Genomic DNA, 16,308 nt, shown 5'->3' with positions numbered 1-16,308 from the left:
GAACTCTCCAGCTGACTTTGAACTTTTTCTGTTTCAACTTTCTCTGTTATTTATTTCTATGCTGCTTATCAACTGCTAGAGTACAGGTTACCTTACTTTTTTTTTTAGATGTGTATCTTTCTAAATAAGAACAAGATCAGCCAGGTACAGTGGCTCACACCTGTACTGTAATCCCAGCACTTTGGGAGGCTGAGGTGGGTGGATCACTTGAGGTCAGGAGTTCAAGACCAGCCTGACCAACATGGTGAAACTCCGTCTCTACTGAAAATATAAAAATTAGCCGGGCCTATAGTCCCAGCTACTAAGGAGGCTGAGGCAGGAGAATTGCTTGAACCCAGGAGGTGGAGGTTGCAGTGAGCTGAGATCATCGTGCCAGTGCACTTCAGGGTGACAGAGCGAGACTCTATCTCAAAACAACAACAACAAAAACAAATAAGAAGATCATAATTGTTTCTACTTCCTCATAGAACCAAGAACAGTTCTTTGTACTAAGTAAATACCTGTTTATCATTGTGTTAGTTTGAATTGTTATTTGTTTCAGATATCCCTTGTTTTTTTTTTTTAACCTGCTAGAGTGGAATAAGAATTTATTAAATGTTTATTGATAGAATGAATAAAATAGATCTGCTTGAGTGTAATAAGTGTGTACATGGAACAAACTTAAATTCATTTACTTATTTCTTAGTATATAACATTCAGATTTGAAATTTGGGTTTTTATAAAGCAATTCCATTTTATTTTTTTGTATTTTCCTTAAAAGATTTAAGTGACAAATTTGGAGAACACATATACTTAGCTTGTTTTGTAATTAAATAGGATTTAATCAAAGATCTCAAATCAGAGTTAAGTGGAAATATGGAAGAACTTATCCTGGCCCTATTCATGCCTCCTACGTATTACGATGCCTGGAGCTTACGGAAAGCGATGCAGGTACTATATGTTTTTATTGTGAGTATTTTGTCCTATTTCATATGTAAAACCCTACAAATTGTAGCACTTTTGAATTTACAGTGGTAATTAAACCAATACATTATTTCACATCATCTGAATATATAGTTTTTTAGTTCTAGAGAACAAAGAAATAATGAAGCAGTAAAGTTTAATTACTTGCAGAAATTTCATTTTATTTTTGCATAATCCTCCGTTCATTTTATGTAGGGAGCAGGAACTCAGGAACGTGTATTGATTGAAATTTTGTGCACGAGAACAAATCAGGAAATCCGAGAAATTGTCAGATGTTATCAGTCAGAATTTGGACGAGACCTTGAAAAGGACATTAGGTCAGATACATCAGGACATTTTGAACGCTTACTTGTGTCCATGTGCCAGGTAAGTATAGTATGAATGCTTGTGCATTATAGAGGGAACATACTTTAAAAGCCTTTTGCCAGTGAGCTTTCTTTATTCCTTTTAATATTTAGCCACCTTGCAATATTGCTATCTTTAAGAGGGACAACACAGAAACTAGTGTACTGATTTCTTTGTAGTTACTATTGGGATTTATTCCTGTAGATCTGGCTTTTGTAAGGAATTAGAGATTTAACCTCTAAGATTGTATGGAATCAGAAACCAATTTGAGGCTCTATGGTTGGGATGAGAATGAAACTGTACATTTGAGCTTATCACTGTCCATTATGCTGCATCATCAAGTGAAGATGTGCAGGACTGCCATAGAGGTGCTACAGGAAGTGAGGACAGCCAAAAATGCAGAAAAATGTTTTAGGGTTCCCATTAATAACTGTGATTAGCACCTTCCTTATTTTGATTTCCCAGATGTGCTGGAGAATTGACAGAAAATACTCCAAATAGGGTATTTGGAATTGCATTAGAAACACACTTAGGGCCAGACATAGTGGCTCACACCTGTAATTCCAGCACTTTTGGAGGCCAAGGCAGGAAGATTGCTTGAGGCCAGGAGATTCAGGCCAGCCTGGGCACCAGAGCAAGGAACCATCTCTACAAAAAAATTATTTTTTAATTGGCTGAGCATGGTGGTGGATACCTGTAGTGCCAGCTATTCAGGAAGCTGAGTGGGAGGATCACTTGAGCCCAGGAGATTGAGGCTGCAGTGAAGTATGATTGCACCAGTGCATTCCAGCCTGGGCAACAGAGGAAGACCCTAGCCTCAAAAAAAGAAAAAGGAAACACATTCTGAGATGATGAACGTGTATTTGAAAGGGATGGTGTAAATGACTAGCATGCTGATTCAATATCAACAGTTACTGGCTGTTGTGCTAGTGCACAAAATTGGACCATCTGGAGGGGTCTAAAGGAGAGGGGGGGCTCTTAAGAGCCAAGGAAGGGGCCAGGCATGGTTGCTTATGCCTGTAATTCCAGCACTTTGGGAGGCTGAGGTAGGTGGATCATCTGAGGTCAGGAGGGTGAGACTCCATTTCTACTAAATACAAAAATTAGCCAGGAGTGGTGGCATGTGCCTGTAATTCCAGCCAGTTGGGAGGCTGATGCAGGAGAATTGCTTGAACTCGGGAGACAGAGGTTGCAGTGAGCTGAGATTGTGCTACTGCACTCCAGCCTGGGCAACAAGAAATTCCATCTTAAAAGCCAAGGGAGGTAGGTGTGGAAAGGATAGTGTATAACAGTGAGTGGATATGGTAATGAGAAAGCAAAGTAAATGTATTGAAGGAAATTGAATTTACCTATATCAGAGTAACAGAACAGGGAAGTAGGTTAGGATTTAAAAGAAACAAGAAGAAGGAAAACAGAAACAGACACTTAATGATAAAAAATTGTTAAGATTTTACACGAGGTACTGAGTCTCTTTGTGCAGAGTTCAAGACCCAGCCCTACCTTTTCCATAGTATGAGTAGATGAGTAACTTCCTAGGAAAGTATGTGTGAATCCAAAGGCAATAATCTGGGAAATTTTTTGTGAATACCTTTTCCTGTGTTATATTCACTCACCCATTTAGAATATGCCTCTATGTATTCCTTGTGCCAGGTGCTCAGAAGATGGTTCTTCAGTTTCAAGGAGCATCTTTCCGTCTTGTCCCTAAGATGGTCCCTGAGACTCTAAAAGGCAACCTTTTCTTGTTTGGGTTTGTCTTTCTGTTTTTGAGAGAAACCAACTGCCCATCTAAGCTTAAACTCTTCCTTCCTCCTTCATTTCCTCCTATGCCAGGGAAGAGTTTGGTATACAAATAGGCCCAGTCTAGCAGAATGTGAATTATTTGTAGCTTCTTCTAAAAAGCTCATGTCATTTTTATGCATATATTTATAGTAAATACTTACATATTAGGATTATAGTTAGATGGCTGAGTGTGGTGGTATGTGCTTATAGTCCCAGCTACTCTGGAGGCTGAGGTAGGAGGATCACTTGAACCCAGGAGTTTGAGGCTATCATCACACCTGCAAATAGCCATTGCACCCCAGCCTGGGCAATATGGTGAAATCACGTCTCTTAAAAAATATATATTATTAAGACTGGGAAGAAAAAGAGATGTAATAGAAAAAAATATATATATATTATTACTCAGATGAAGAAGAAAAAGTTTATGAAGCCTCCATGCTACATACATCCTCCTTCCCTCTTGTCCTACAGTTAAATTTCTTGAGGGCTGGGACCCTGTCTCTCCTGTGTCCTTACCACTTAGCATAGTGCCTGACACAAAAAAGTACTTAATAATCTCTTAGTTGCATGAATGAATACAAAGTAGAACTCAATACAGTGCATATTGACCTTAAATTCCAGCTAAGGGAGCTTTTCTTCATTCGAGTGGTAGTTTATATGTCCTAGAAGACATATTTTTGTTTAAACATTTTTGGATTTAATTTAGCTCCCAAAAGTCCTCATTTTAACATAACCTCATTAAACCATGATCTTATAAAATCCAATTGACATTATAATAAAGTACTAGTGGCCGGGCGCGGTGGCTCATGCCTATAATCCGAGCACTTTGGGAGGCCGAGGAGGGTGGATCACGAGGTCAAGAGATCAAGACCATCCTGGTCAACATGGTGAAACCCCGTCTCTACTAAAAATGCAAAAATTAGCTGGGCATGGTGGCGTTCACCTGTAGTCCCAGCTACTCAGGAGGCTGAGGCAGGAGAATTGCTTGAACCCAGGAGGCGGAGGTTGCGGTGAACCGAGATCGCGCCATTGCACTCCAGCCTGGGTAACAAGAGCGAAACTCCATCTCAAAAAAGAAAATAAATAAAGTACTAGTTATATTTCCATGCATAGAAATGAAGGATATGCATGACAGACATTATGCAGTAATTTTTAATAAATTATCCCTTTAGGCCAGGCCCAGTGGCTCACATCTATAATCCCAGCACTTTAGGAGGCTGAAACGAGAGGATCACTTAAGCCCAGGAGTTAAGAGACCAGCACTTGGGCAACATAATGAGACACCCTGCCTCTACAACAAATAAAAAAATTAGCCAGGTGTGGTCATTTGTGCCTGTAGTCCCAGCTGCTCAGGAGACTGAGGTGGGAGGATCACTTGAGCCTAGAAGGTTCATATTGCACTGAGCTGTGATTGTGCCACTGCCCTCCAGCCTGAGTGACAGAGCAAGACCCTGTCTCAAAAAAAAATGAATAAAATAAATTGTCTCTAAATCCAAAAGTGAACTAGATTGGAAAGAAATTTTTTAGTAGAACTTTTATTTCTTTCTTCCAATTTCTGCCTTTCTCTTTTGCAGGGAAATCGTGATGAAAACCAGAGTGTAAACCACCAAATGGCTCAGGAAGATGCTCAGCGTCTCTATCAAGCTGGCGAGGGGAGACTAGGGACCGATGAATCTTGCTTTAACATGATCCTTGCCACGAGAAGCTTTCCTCAGCTGAGAGCTACCATGGAGGCTTATTCCAGGGTATGAGCTTTTCTTTTGAAGATTTGGTTTCTGTTTTAAGATGCAAAAATATTTAACCCTTTAATTTTGTTTACAGATGGCTAATCGAGATTTGTTAAGCAGTGTGAGCCGTGAGTTTTCCGGATATGTGGAAAGTGGTTTGAAGACCATCTGTAAGATATTTTTATGCTTTGCTTTATTTTGTTATCAAATGAGTGGAAGCTTTCAATAGTTGTTCCCTAATGATACAGTCTAAGTGGAATCTGCTTAGGCAGTAGCTGAACTAATGCTTTGTTTTTGTTTTTTGTTTTTTGTTTTTTTCCAAAAAAAACTCAAAAGGATTTATTACACAAACCCCCAGAAACAATCCTTTGTTTTTATTTGCAGTTTCCTAGGAGTGGTGGTGCTGTGATCAAATAGGGCTGTTTTGGGATGATTATTTGGCCTTCATCTGTAGGCTGTTCTTGAGGACTGTGCAAGAATACCTGATAGTTGTAGTACTTCTTTTAAAGAGAAAAGGAAAGCTCCAAGGAACTCAACAGCATCACCATGAAACAGTTTGAGCCCTCAGAACAGACCTTTCAAATACTCAGCCCAGTGAAACTCTTTTCCTTTTTGAAGTTAAACAACCAATTTCTGGTGGTCTAATACACAGATGTTTAACAAAGTGAAAGTTTCATTCTGTTGGATATTAAGGACTAAAGGGAGTATTAGTAACACATTGGTATTAACAGTGGAACGTTGGGCTGGGCACGGTGGCTCACATCTGTAATCCCAGTACTTTGGGAGGCCAAGGCGGGCAGATCACGAGGTCAAGAGATCCAGATCATCCTGGCCAACATGGTGAAACCCTGTCTCTACTAAAAATACAAAAAAATTAGCCGGATGTGGTGGTACGTGCCTGTAGACCCAGCTACATGGAGGCTGAGGCAGGAGAATCGTTTGAATCTGGGAGGCGGAGGTTGCAGTGAGCTAAGATCACACCACTGCACTCCAGCCTGGCGACAGTCCGAGACGCCATCTCAAAAAAAAAATAAAAAAAAGAAATGTCTTAGAATATTATTATAGTAATTGTAGTGAAAGCAAAAATGCATGGATAGAACATCTCTGTCATCGGTAGGAGGAGACTTTGCTAAGTGAATTTTTCAAACAGAAAACCTGTCAGATTTCTGAGAATCTTTTTGAAAAAATCTTTGGTCTAATCTCTGTTTTCTCTTTTAAAGAGTTTTATCTTTCAGCCGAATGATATTCTTGACTTCTAGAATTCAGATTTTGTCATAATTATTCCTTTAGTAAGATATTACTGGGGCAAAGATGCTATAGATTTTCATAGTTTAAGGAGAAAAAATTAGAATCGAAGTTATTGCAACTATGGAGAGACAAGATTTCTAGGCTACAGGGAATCTCCTAGAATTGAAGGTAGTCTATCTGATGCAGCTAGAAAGATCGTTGAATGCTGAAAAAAAAGCAAGCGGGGAGAGCTCAGTCATGGTGGTTCATCCCTGCAGCACTTTGGGAGACTAAGGCAGGAGGATCACTTGAGTCCAGGAGTTGGAGACAAGCCTGGGCAATATAGTGAGACCATGTCTCAGCAAATATTAATAATAAACAAAATTATCTGGGTATGGTGGCACACACCTATAGTCCCAGCTACTTAGAAGGCTGAGATGGGAGGATTACCTGAGTCTGGGAGGCTTCAGTGAGCCATGTTTGCACCACTGCACTCTAGGCTGGGTGACAGAGTGAGAACTTGTCTCAAAAAAAAAAAAAAAATCAAGGAGGAGAACATCTGAGCATCTTTGACTCACCTCACATTTCTGGAATGATTATAGAGAAAATAATGAAAGACAGGCTAGAAGTGATAAATGAAGCTGGAGGGGTACACGTCTTGTCAGATCATGATTCCATGTCTCAAGCATCTCTGTTTTGCAGTGCAGTGTGCCCTGAACCGCCCTGCCTTCTTTGCTGAGAGGCTCTACTACGCTATGAAAGGTGCTGGCACAGATGACTCCACCCTGGTCAGGATTGTGGTCACTCGAAGTGAGGTGAGGCAGGCCTTTCTCTTTTTGTTGGGTCTTACTTGATGTTCAGTGTTGATTTATTAAAAGTTCCTCAGTTGTATGTCAGTCCCTCAAAAATGATAAGAGCTCTCTTTGCCACTGCTAAAAGAGGTGGTATAAAGAACAGAAAATTCATTTTCCTCATGCTGTGGGAGAAGCTTGCATTAGTGAAAGAGGCCACTCTGCCCTAGTGAAGACAATACTAACAGATTTTACTATGGAGAATACAAAGTTATGAGAAGTTAGACATTTATCTTTTGATTTTCATGTTGCTTATATAAAAAGTATATGAGCTGGGCACATTGGCTCAAGCCTGTAATCCCAGCACTTTGAGAGGCCGAGGCAGGTGGATCACAAGGTCAAGAGATCGAGACCATCCTGGCCAACGTGGTGAAACCCCGTCTCTACTAAAAATACAAAAAATTAGCTGGGCATGGTGGCGTGAGCCTGTAGTCCCAGCTACTCGGGAGGCTGAGGCAGGAGAATTGCTTGAACCCAGGAGGCGGAAGTTGCAGTGAGCTGAGATTGTGCCACTGCATTCCAGTCTGGAGCCTGGCGACAGAGTGAGACTCTGTCTCAAAAAAAAAAGTATATGAAAGACCTATGTAGATTAATCCTATTGGATATCAACATTATTTAAATTTAGCATTCCTTAATAATAAAACAATTTTTAAAATATTCATCGTTGTCTCTTTAAATATAACCTCATTTTTAATTTTTTTCTTTATATATTTACTGCACTTTTTAGAAATTCCTATTTTTTTTTTCTCAGAAGAAATGACATTTGAATTTTTTTTTTTTTTTTTGAGACATGGTCTCACTGTGTCACCCAGACTGGAGTGCAGTGACACGATCTCAGCTCACTGCAACCTCCACCTCCTGGGTTTTAGCAATTCTACCACCTGAGCCTCTTGAGTAGCTGGGACTACAGGTTCGTGCCACCATGCCCAGCTGTTTTTGTATTTTTTGGTAAAGATGGGATTTCACCATGTTGGCCAGGCTGGTCTTGAACTCCTGACCTCAAATGATCCACCTGCCTCAGTCACCATGCCCGGTCTTAATTACAGGCATATGGTGGCTCATGCCTGTAATCTCAGCACTTTGGGAGGCTGAGGCAAGAGGATTGCTTGAGCCCAGGAATTTGAGACCAGCCTGGGCAACATGGCGAAACTTATTTCTACAGAAAACTCTCTTTCTCTCTCTCTCTCTCTCTCTCTGAATTTTTTTCTTTTGAGACTAATTTAAGTCCATTGTGTGTGTATCCCACCTTTTGTTTTCTTATTCATCTGTGACACTTGGGTTACTTCTACCTGGATAATGCTGCTGTGAACACGGGTGTACAAATACCTGTTCAAGTCTACTTTCACTTCTTTTGAATATATCCAGAAGTGGAATTTCTAGGTCATACTGTAATTCTTTGGAGGTTTTTGTTTTGTTTTGAAGAATTACCATATTATTTTCCTCAGCAGCTGCACTATTTTCCTTTTCCATCGATCAGTGCAGAAGTGTTCCCATTTCATGACATCCTTGCCAGTACTTACTATTTTTTTATTTTTGATAATAGGTATCCTATCAAATGGTTTTTAAATGACTAATATCTTTGGAATAATAGATGAAACTAGTACCACCCTTATCCAGGATTTTACAGAGCTGTCAATCAGACCTTCATTGGGTAGAACTAGCATTGGTATGAATACCAGCCATAAAATGTCAGTCACTTGGTGTTTTCCCCCTCAGCTTTGATTATTATTAAGATCTTATTGTATAAAAAGAATTGTAGTAAGTACCAGTTATCACAGATGTTTTTCTAACATCAGAAATATTATTTCTCATGCAGATTGATCTTGTACAAATAAAACAAGTGTTCGCTCAGATGTATCAGAAGACCCTGGGCACAATGATTGCAGGTGACACGAGTGGAGATTACCGAAGACTTCTTCTGGCTATTGTGGGCCAGTAGGAGGGATTTTTTTTTTTTTTTTTTTTTTAATGAATGAAGCTATTCATAGCTTATCCTTCAGAGCAATGACCTGCATGCAGCAATATCAACCATCAGCTAACCAAAAGAGCTTTCTATCAAGGACCATATCAGGGTAATGTGCTTGGTTTGCACATGTTGTTATTGCCTTAATTCTAATGTTATTTTGTTCTCTACATATAATCAATGTAAAGCCATATCACAATGATGCAGTAATATTGCAATGTTTGTAAAGCTTCATTCTTACTAGTTTGATTCTAATCAAGATGTGAAATTGAATAAAAAATCACAGCAATCTCTAATTCTGTGTAATAATACTGAATAATTTTTTAGGTTGCTAAAAGCTCTGCCTTCCAGAATCCCTCTAGGTCTGCTTGATAGAGTGGGTAGTATGTCATAACTGTGTACTTTAAAAAAAATTCATCCCTTGGCCGGGCGCGGTGGCTCAAGCCTGTAATCCCAGCACTTTGGGAGGCCGAGGCGGGTGGATCACGAGGTCAAGAGATCGAGACCATCCTGGTCAACATGGTGAAACCCCGTCTCTACTAATACAAAAAAAAATTAGCTGGGCACGGTGGCGCGTGCCTGTAATCCCAGCTACTCAGGAGGCTGAGGCAGGAGAATTGCCTGAACCCAGGAGGCGGAGGTTGCGGTGAGCCGAGATCGCGCCATTGCACTCCAGCCTGGGTATCAAGAGCGAAACTCCGTCTCAAAAAAAAAAAAAAAAATTCATCCCTTTACATCTAGAAGAATAATTTGCAACTTATTTTGCATAAATTTGTTCTGTGTTCACAAACACTTTCCACATAGAAAATAGATTAGTATTACTGTAGCACCTTTTAAGAAAGGGTCATATGTTTATATGCTTAAAATAAATAGCCTACTTTTTTTTTCAGTTGTTTTTTTAAATTGAGTTATGACAAATAAAAAATTGCATATATTTAAGGTGTACAATATGGTCTTTTGCTATCAGCATTCCTTGTGTAATGATTTCACAATTAAGGTCAGGCTAATTACGTATCTGTCACCTTTACATAGTTACCGTTTTTTTCGTGTATGGTCAAAACACTTAAGATCTACTAACTTAGCAAATTTCAAGCGTTCAATACATTATTAACTATAGATACTGGGCTTTACATTAAATCTCTAGAACTTACTCATCTTATAACTGAAAGTTTATACCCTTTGACCAGTATCTCCCCATTTCCCCACCTCTCTCCTGAACAACCACAACTTTTAAGTTCAGCTATTTTAGATTCCACATATAAATGGTATGTAATATTTCTCTTTCTGTATCTGGCTTATTTCTTTTAGCGTAGTGATCTCTAAGTTTATAGTTCACATTGTCACAAATGGCAGAATTTCCTTTTTTTTTCTTTTTGAGTCAGAGTTTCTCTCTTGTCCAGGCTGGAGTGCAGTGGCATGATCTCAGCTCACTACAACCTCCGCTTCTCAGGTTCAAGCAATTCTCCTGCCTCAGCCTCCCGAGTAGCTGGGATTACAGGCGTCTGCCACACCTGGCTAATTTTTTGTTTAGTAGAGATGGGGTTTCACCAGGTTGGCCAGGCTGGTCTCGAACTTGTGATCTCAGTTGATCCACCTGCCTCAGCTTCCCAAAGTGCATGGATTACAGGTGTGAGCCACCGTGCCTGGCCAAAATTTTCTCCTTTAAGGCTGAATAATATTCCATTGTGTATATATACTATAATTTCTTTCTCCATTTATCCATCAATGGACACTTCAGTAGTTTCCATATATGAATTATTGTGAATAATGCTGCAGTGAACATGGGAGTGAAGATACCTCTTTATGATACTGATTTCATTTCCTTCAGATGCATACCCAGAAGTGATATTGCTGGGTCATATTATTTTTAATATTTTGAGAAACCTCCATACTATATTCTATAATGGCTATACTAAGTTACCTTCGCACCAACAGTGTATAATGGTTCCCTTTGCTCCATATTCTTGCAATCTTGTTAATGTTTTACCTTTTTGATAATACCCAACCTAGCAGGTGAAAATATCATGTGTACTTGAGAAGAATGTGTATGCTACCATTGTTAGATAGAGTGTAGAGTGTTCTGTATGTGTCCATTAGGTCTAGTTTATTGTGTTAAGTCCTCTTTTTCCTTACTTCTGATTCTTCTATCCATTATTGAGAATGGGGTATTGAAGTCCCCAGCTACTGTTGTAAAACTGTTTCTCCCTCAGTTTTTGCTTCATATATTTAGGTGGTCTGTTATTAGGTGTGTAGATGTTCATAATTGTCATATTTTCTTGCAGTATTGAATTTTTTATTAATATATAATGTTCTTTGTCCTCATGACCTTTTTTTTTTTGAGATGTAGTCTCACTCTGTTGCCCAGGCTGGAGTGCAGTGGTGTGATCTTGGCTCACTGCAACCTCTGCCTTGTGGGTTCAAGCAGTTCTCCTGCCTCAACCTCCTGAGTAGCTGGGATTACAGGTGCCTGCCACCACGCCTGGCTAATGTTTGTATTTTTAGTAGAGACAGGTTTTCACCATGTTGGCCAGGCTGATCTTGAACACCTAACGCCAGGTGATCTGCCCACCTTGGCTTCCCAAAGTGCTGGTATTATAGGCGTGAGCCACTGCACCTGGCCCCTATGACCTTTTTTGATTTAAAGTCTATTTTGTCTGATATTACTATAGTCTCCCCTGCTCTCTTTTGGTTACTATTTACATGGAGTCTCTTTTTTTTTAATCTTTTAACTTTTAATCTGTTTGTGTCTTTTGATCAAATGTGAGTCTTTTGTACACAGCATAAAGTTGGATTTTTAAAAATCCATTTTGCCAGTCTTTGTCTTTTGATTAGAAAGTTTAATCCCAGCTGGGCATGGTGGCTCACACCTGTAATCCCAGCACTTTGGGAGGCTGAGGTGGGTGGATTACTTGACCTCAGGACTTCCAGACCAGCCTAGCCAACATGGTTGAGACCCCTGCCTCTACTAAAAATACAAAAATTAACTGGGTGTGGCGGTGTGCACCTATAATCCCAGCTACTCATGAGGCTCAGGTGGGAGAATTGCTTGAACCCAGGATGTGGAGGTTGCAGTTAGCTGAGATCATGCCACTACAATCCAGCCTGGGTGACAGTGAGACTGTCTCAAAAAAAAAAAAAGAAAAAGAAAAAGAAAATGTAATCTATTTACATTTAAAGTAATTACCGTTAAGAACTTCTGTTATGGGCCGGGCATGGTGGCTCACGCCTGTAATCCCAGCATTTGGGAGGCCGAGGCGGATGGATCATGAGGTCAAGAGATCGAGACCATCCTGTCAACATGGTGAAACCCTGTCTCTACTAAAAATACAAAAAATTAGCTGGGCGTGGTAGTGCGTGCCTGTAGACCCAGCCACTCAGGAGGCTGAGGCAGGAGAATTGCCTGAACCCAGGAGGCGGAGGTTGCAGTGAGCCGAGATCGCGCCATTGCACTCCAGCCTGGGTAACAAGAGCGAAACTCCATCTCAAAAAAAAAAAAAAAAAAGAACTTCTGTTATGTTGCTGTTTGTTCTCCACATGCCTTATTGCTTTTTTGTCTCTCATTTCCTGCATTACTCTCTTTTGTGTTTAGTTGTTTTGTAGTGAAACATTTAAATTAATTTCCCTCTGTTTTGTATATATTCTATAGCTATTTTCTTTGTGTATGTTTGTGTGTGTGTGTGTGTGTGTGTGTGTGTGTTTTTGGAGGCAGGGTCTTCTCTGTCACCCAGGTTGGAGTGCTCTTCTCTGTCACCCAGGTTGGAGTGCATTGGTGGAATCATTGCTCACTGCAGCCTTGAATGCAAGCACTCCTCCTGCCTCAGTGTCACAAGAAGCTGGGACTACAGGCTCTTGCCACCACACCAAGCTAATTTTCAATTTTTTTGAAGAAACAGGGTTTCATCATGTTGCTCCAGGCTGGTAACTCCTAGACTCAAGCAGTCCTCTTGCCTTGGCCTCCCAAAGTGCTGGGACTACAGGTATGAGCCACCACACCCAACCTTTGTCTTATAGTTTTTGTTTTTGTTTTTGTTTTTTTGAGAAATGTTAATTTACTGTCTTAGTTTTTAACAAAAAAGCTCAAAAAGTAAAAAATACTTTTTAAAGTAAAAAGCTTGTAAGGACATAGAATATTTTCTTATAGCTATAAGAGTCAAAAAGTTAAGTTTAGGCTGGGTGTGGTGTCTCATGCCTCTAGTCTCAGCACTTTTTGGGAGGCTGAGGCAACTGGATCACTTGAGCCCAAGAGTTTGAGACCAGTCTGAGCAACATGATGAAACCCCATTTCTACAAAAAATATAAAAATCAGCCAGTTATGATGATGCAGTTTTGTAGTCCCAGCTACTTGGGAGGCTGAGGCAGGAGGTTTGCTTGAGTCCAAGGAGATCGAGGCTGCAGTAAGCCATGATCATGCCACTGCACTCCAGCCTGGGTGACAGAATGAGACCCTGTCTCCAAGGAAAAAAAAGGACACTTAGGAAGCAAAAACCTTGCATTAAGCTAAAGTAAATTTTATTACTGAAAAGTTTTAAAATAAATTTAGTGTAGCCTAATATATTATTTATAAAGTCTGCAGTAGTATACAGTAATGTCCTAGGCCTTCACAATTCATTCACTACTCATTCCCTCACTCACCCAGAGCAACTTCTAGGCCAGTAACTGCCATTCATTATGAGTGCCCTCTACAGGTGTTCTATTTATTTCTTATACCATATTTTTACTGTTCTTTTTCTATGTTTAGATACACAAGTACTTACCATTGTGTTACAATTGCCTACAATATTTAGTATAGTAACATGCCATACCCATTTGTAGCCTAGGAGCAATAGGATACACCCTATATGACTTAGGTATGTGGTAGGCTATGCTATCTAGGTTTGTGTAGATACACTCTGTTTGCATTTCCCTTATGTTTAGTGATGTTGAGCATGTTTTCATATATCTGTTGGCCATTTCTATACTTTCTTTCGAGAACTGTCTAGCTCTTTTGCCCATTTAAAAATCTGATTATTTGTGGGTTTTTTTTTTTTTTTTTTTTTGGTGTTGAGTTTCTTACATATTCTGGATATTAACCCCTTGTCAGATGCATAGTTTGTAAATATTTTCTCCCATTCTATACACTGTCTCTTCAATCTGTTGATTGTTTCCTTTGCTGTGCAGAAGCTTTTTAGTTTGATGTCATCCCATTTGACTGTTTTCGTTTTGCTGCCCGTGTTTCGAGGTCTTATCCAAAAATTCCTTACTCAGACCAATGTCAAAGCATTTTTCCTATGTTTATTTCTAATGGTTTCATAGTTTCAGGTCTTATGCTTAAAGCTTTTATCCATTTTGCGGATATTTTTGTAAATGGTGATAGGGATCTAGTTTTTTTCTTCTGCATGTGGCTAGTCAATTTTTTTGATACATCACACAAACTGAAGGAAGGATAAAAACCATATGATCATTTCTATATATGCAGAAAAAGCACTTGGTAATGTTCAATATCCCTTCATGACCAAACAAAACGAAACTCTCAACAAAATAGATATGGAAGGAACATACCTCAGTACAATAAAGGCCATGTATGACAGACCCACAGCTAACATACTGAATGAGGAAATGTTGAAAGCTTTTTCTCTAAAATCTGGAACAAGACAAGGATACCCACTTTCACTACTTCTATTCAACATAGTACTGGAAGTCCTAGCAGAGTTATTAGGCAAGAGAAAGAAACAAAGGGCATCTAAATTGGAAAGAAGTCAAATTTCCTGTCTGCATAAGATGACGTGATCTTATACACAGAAAACCCTAAAGATTCCACCAAAAACTGCCAGAAGTTATAAATTCAATAAAGTTTCAGGATACAAAAGCAACATACAAAAATAAGCAGCATTTCTATACGCCAATAGTGAACTATCTGAAAAAGAAATCCAAAATGCAATCCCATTCACAACTGCTACCAAAAAAAAAAAAAAAACCTAGGAAGTTTTAAACAAGGAGGCGAAAGATCTCTACAATTAAAACTACAAAACACTGATGAAAGAAATTGAGAAAGACACAAATAGTATCCTCTGTTCATGGATTAGAATAATTAATATTGTTAAAATGTTCATACTTCCTAAAGTGATCTACAGATTCAACACAATCTCTATCAATATGCCAATGACATTCTTCACAGAAATAGAAAACCCTAATATTTGTAGTTTTAGTTCTTTAAGTCATTGGTCCATTTTGAGTTATTTTTTGTGTATGGTGTGAGGTAAGGGTCCAACTTCATTCTTTGCATGTGGATATTGTTTTTCCTTGTACCATTTGTTTAAAAGACTATATTGCCCTCCCAACCCATTAGATTGTCTTGGCACTTTTGTTAAAAATCAGTTGACCATAAATGTAAGAGTTTCAATTGATTGTTTATGTCTATCTTTATGTCTTTATTATTGTCTTGATTACTTGATTACTGCAGCTTTATAGAAAGTTTTCAAATTTGGAAGTGTGAGTTTTCTGACTATTCTTCTACTTCAAGATTGTTTTGGCTACTCTGAGTCCCTTGCATTTCCATATGCATTTTAGAATCATCTTGTAAAAAAAAAAAAAAGTTGGGATTTTAATAGTGATTGCTTTCAATCTGTAGATCAGTTTGAGGATGAGCAATACTATTTGATTGTATTATTGAGCATCAGAAATGCATTGACTTTGGAAGTAACAAATTAGCTAATTAGAAACAAGCCTTTTAGAGTAATGAGAAAAGAATTTGTTGAGCTAGTGCATTATTTAGTGGAAGGAGGCCTTTGAAACTCAGACTATGGCATTTGAATTTTATTAGAGATTTTTATTTTATTATTTATTTTTTTAAAAGATGGGGTTTCACCATGATGGCCAGGCTGGTCTTGAACTCCTGACCTCAGGTGATCCACCCACCTCAGCCTCCCAAAGTGCTAAGATTACAGGCGTGAGCCACTGCTTCCAACCCAATTAGAGATTTTTATATTTTTTTCCATTTTGTTATGATTCCAGTACTGTTATATTTTCCATTGCACTAAAGAGGGCTTTTTCCACACACAAGTGGATGATTTAAATCAGTCAGAAAGTATCAAATACCTTTCAAACAGAGTGGCCACTGCTAACCACTGTAGGAGAATAAAAACTGTAACACACACACACACATATGCGGGAGGCTGAGGTGGGAGGATTGCTTGAACCTGGGAGGCGGAGGTTGCAGTAAGCCAAGATAATGCCACTGCACTCCAGAACAAGACTGTCTCATTAAAAAAAAAAAAAAAAAAAGGCTGGGCATGGTGGCTCACGCCTGTAATCCCAACACTTTGGGAGGCCAAGGTGGGTGGATCACCTGAGGTTAGAAATTCAAGACCAGCCTGGCCAACATGGTGAAACCCCGTCTCTACTAAACATACAAAAATTAGCCAGGTGTTGTGAAGGGCGCCTGTAATCCCAGCTACTTATGTAGCTGAAGCACAAG

At 39.2% G+C, this 16,308-nt stretch overlaps 1 protein-coding gene across 2 annotated transcripts in view; it reads left to right on the top strand.

The window, feature by feature from the left end:
• The window catches only part of ANXA7 (annexin A7), a 38,186-nt gene extending 28,397 nt beyond the window's left edge, over positions 1-9,789 (top strand). For both annotated transcript variants that reach the window (XM_012460221.3, XM_012460219.3), the window contains 6 exons: positions 817-930; positions 1,159-1,329; positions 4,662-4,832; positions 4,909-4,984; positions 6,744-6,856; positions 8,709-9,789. In XM_012460221.3, the coding sequence (XP_012315644.1) occupies positions 817-930; positions 1,159-1,329; positions 4,662-4,832; positions 4,909-4,984; positions 6,744-6,856; positions 8,709-8,831 (768 nt within the window). In that variant the 3' untranslated portion in view covers positions 8,832-9,789. The remainder of the gene's footprint in view (positions 1-816; positions 931-1,158; positions 1,330-4,661; positions 4,833-4,908; positions 4,985-6,743; positions 6,857-8,708) is intronic.
• The last annotated feature ends 6,519 nt before the right edge of the window (positions 9,790-16,308 follow it).

This window comes from Aotus nancymaae, unplaced genomic scaffold (genome assembly GCF_030222135.1).
Source record: "Aotus nancymaae isolate 86718 unplaced genomic scaffold, 86718_ANA_hifiasm-v0.15.2.pri h1tg000010l, whole genome shotgun sequence".
In the NCBI taxonomy this organism is placed as follows: Eukaryota; Metazoa; Chordata; class Mammalia; order Primates; family Aotidae; genus Aotus; species Aotus nancymaae.
The sequence above is the reverse complement of the archived record's forward strand: the minus strand, read 5'-3'. Positions and strand labels throughout refer to the sequence as shown.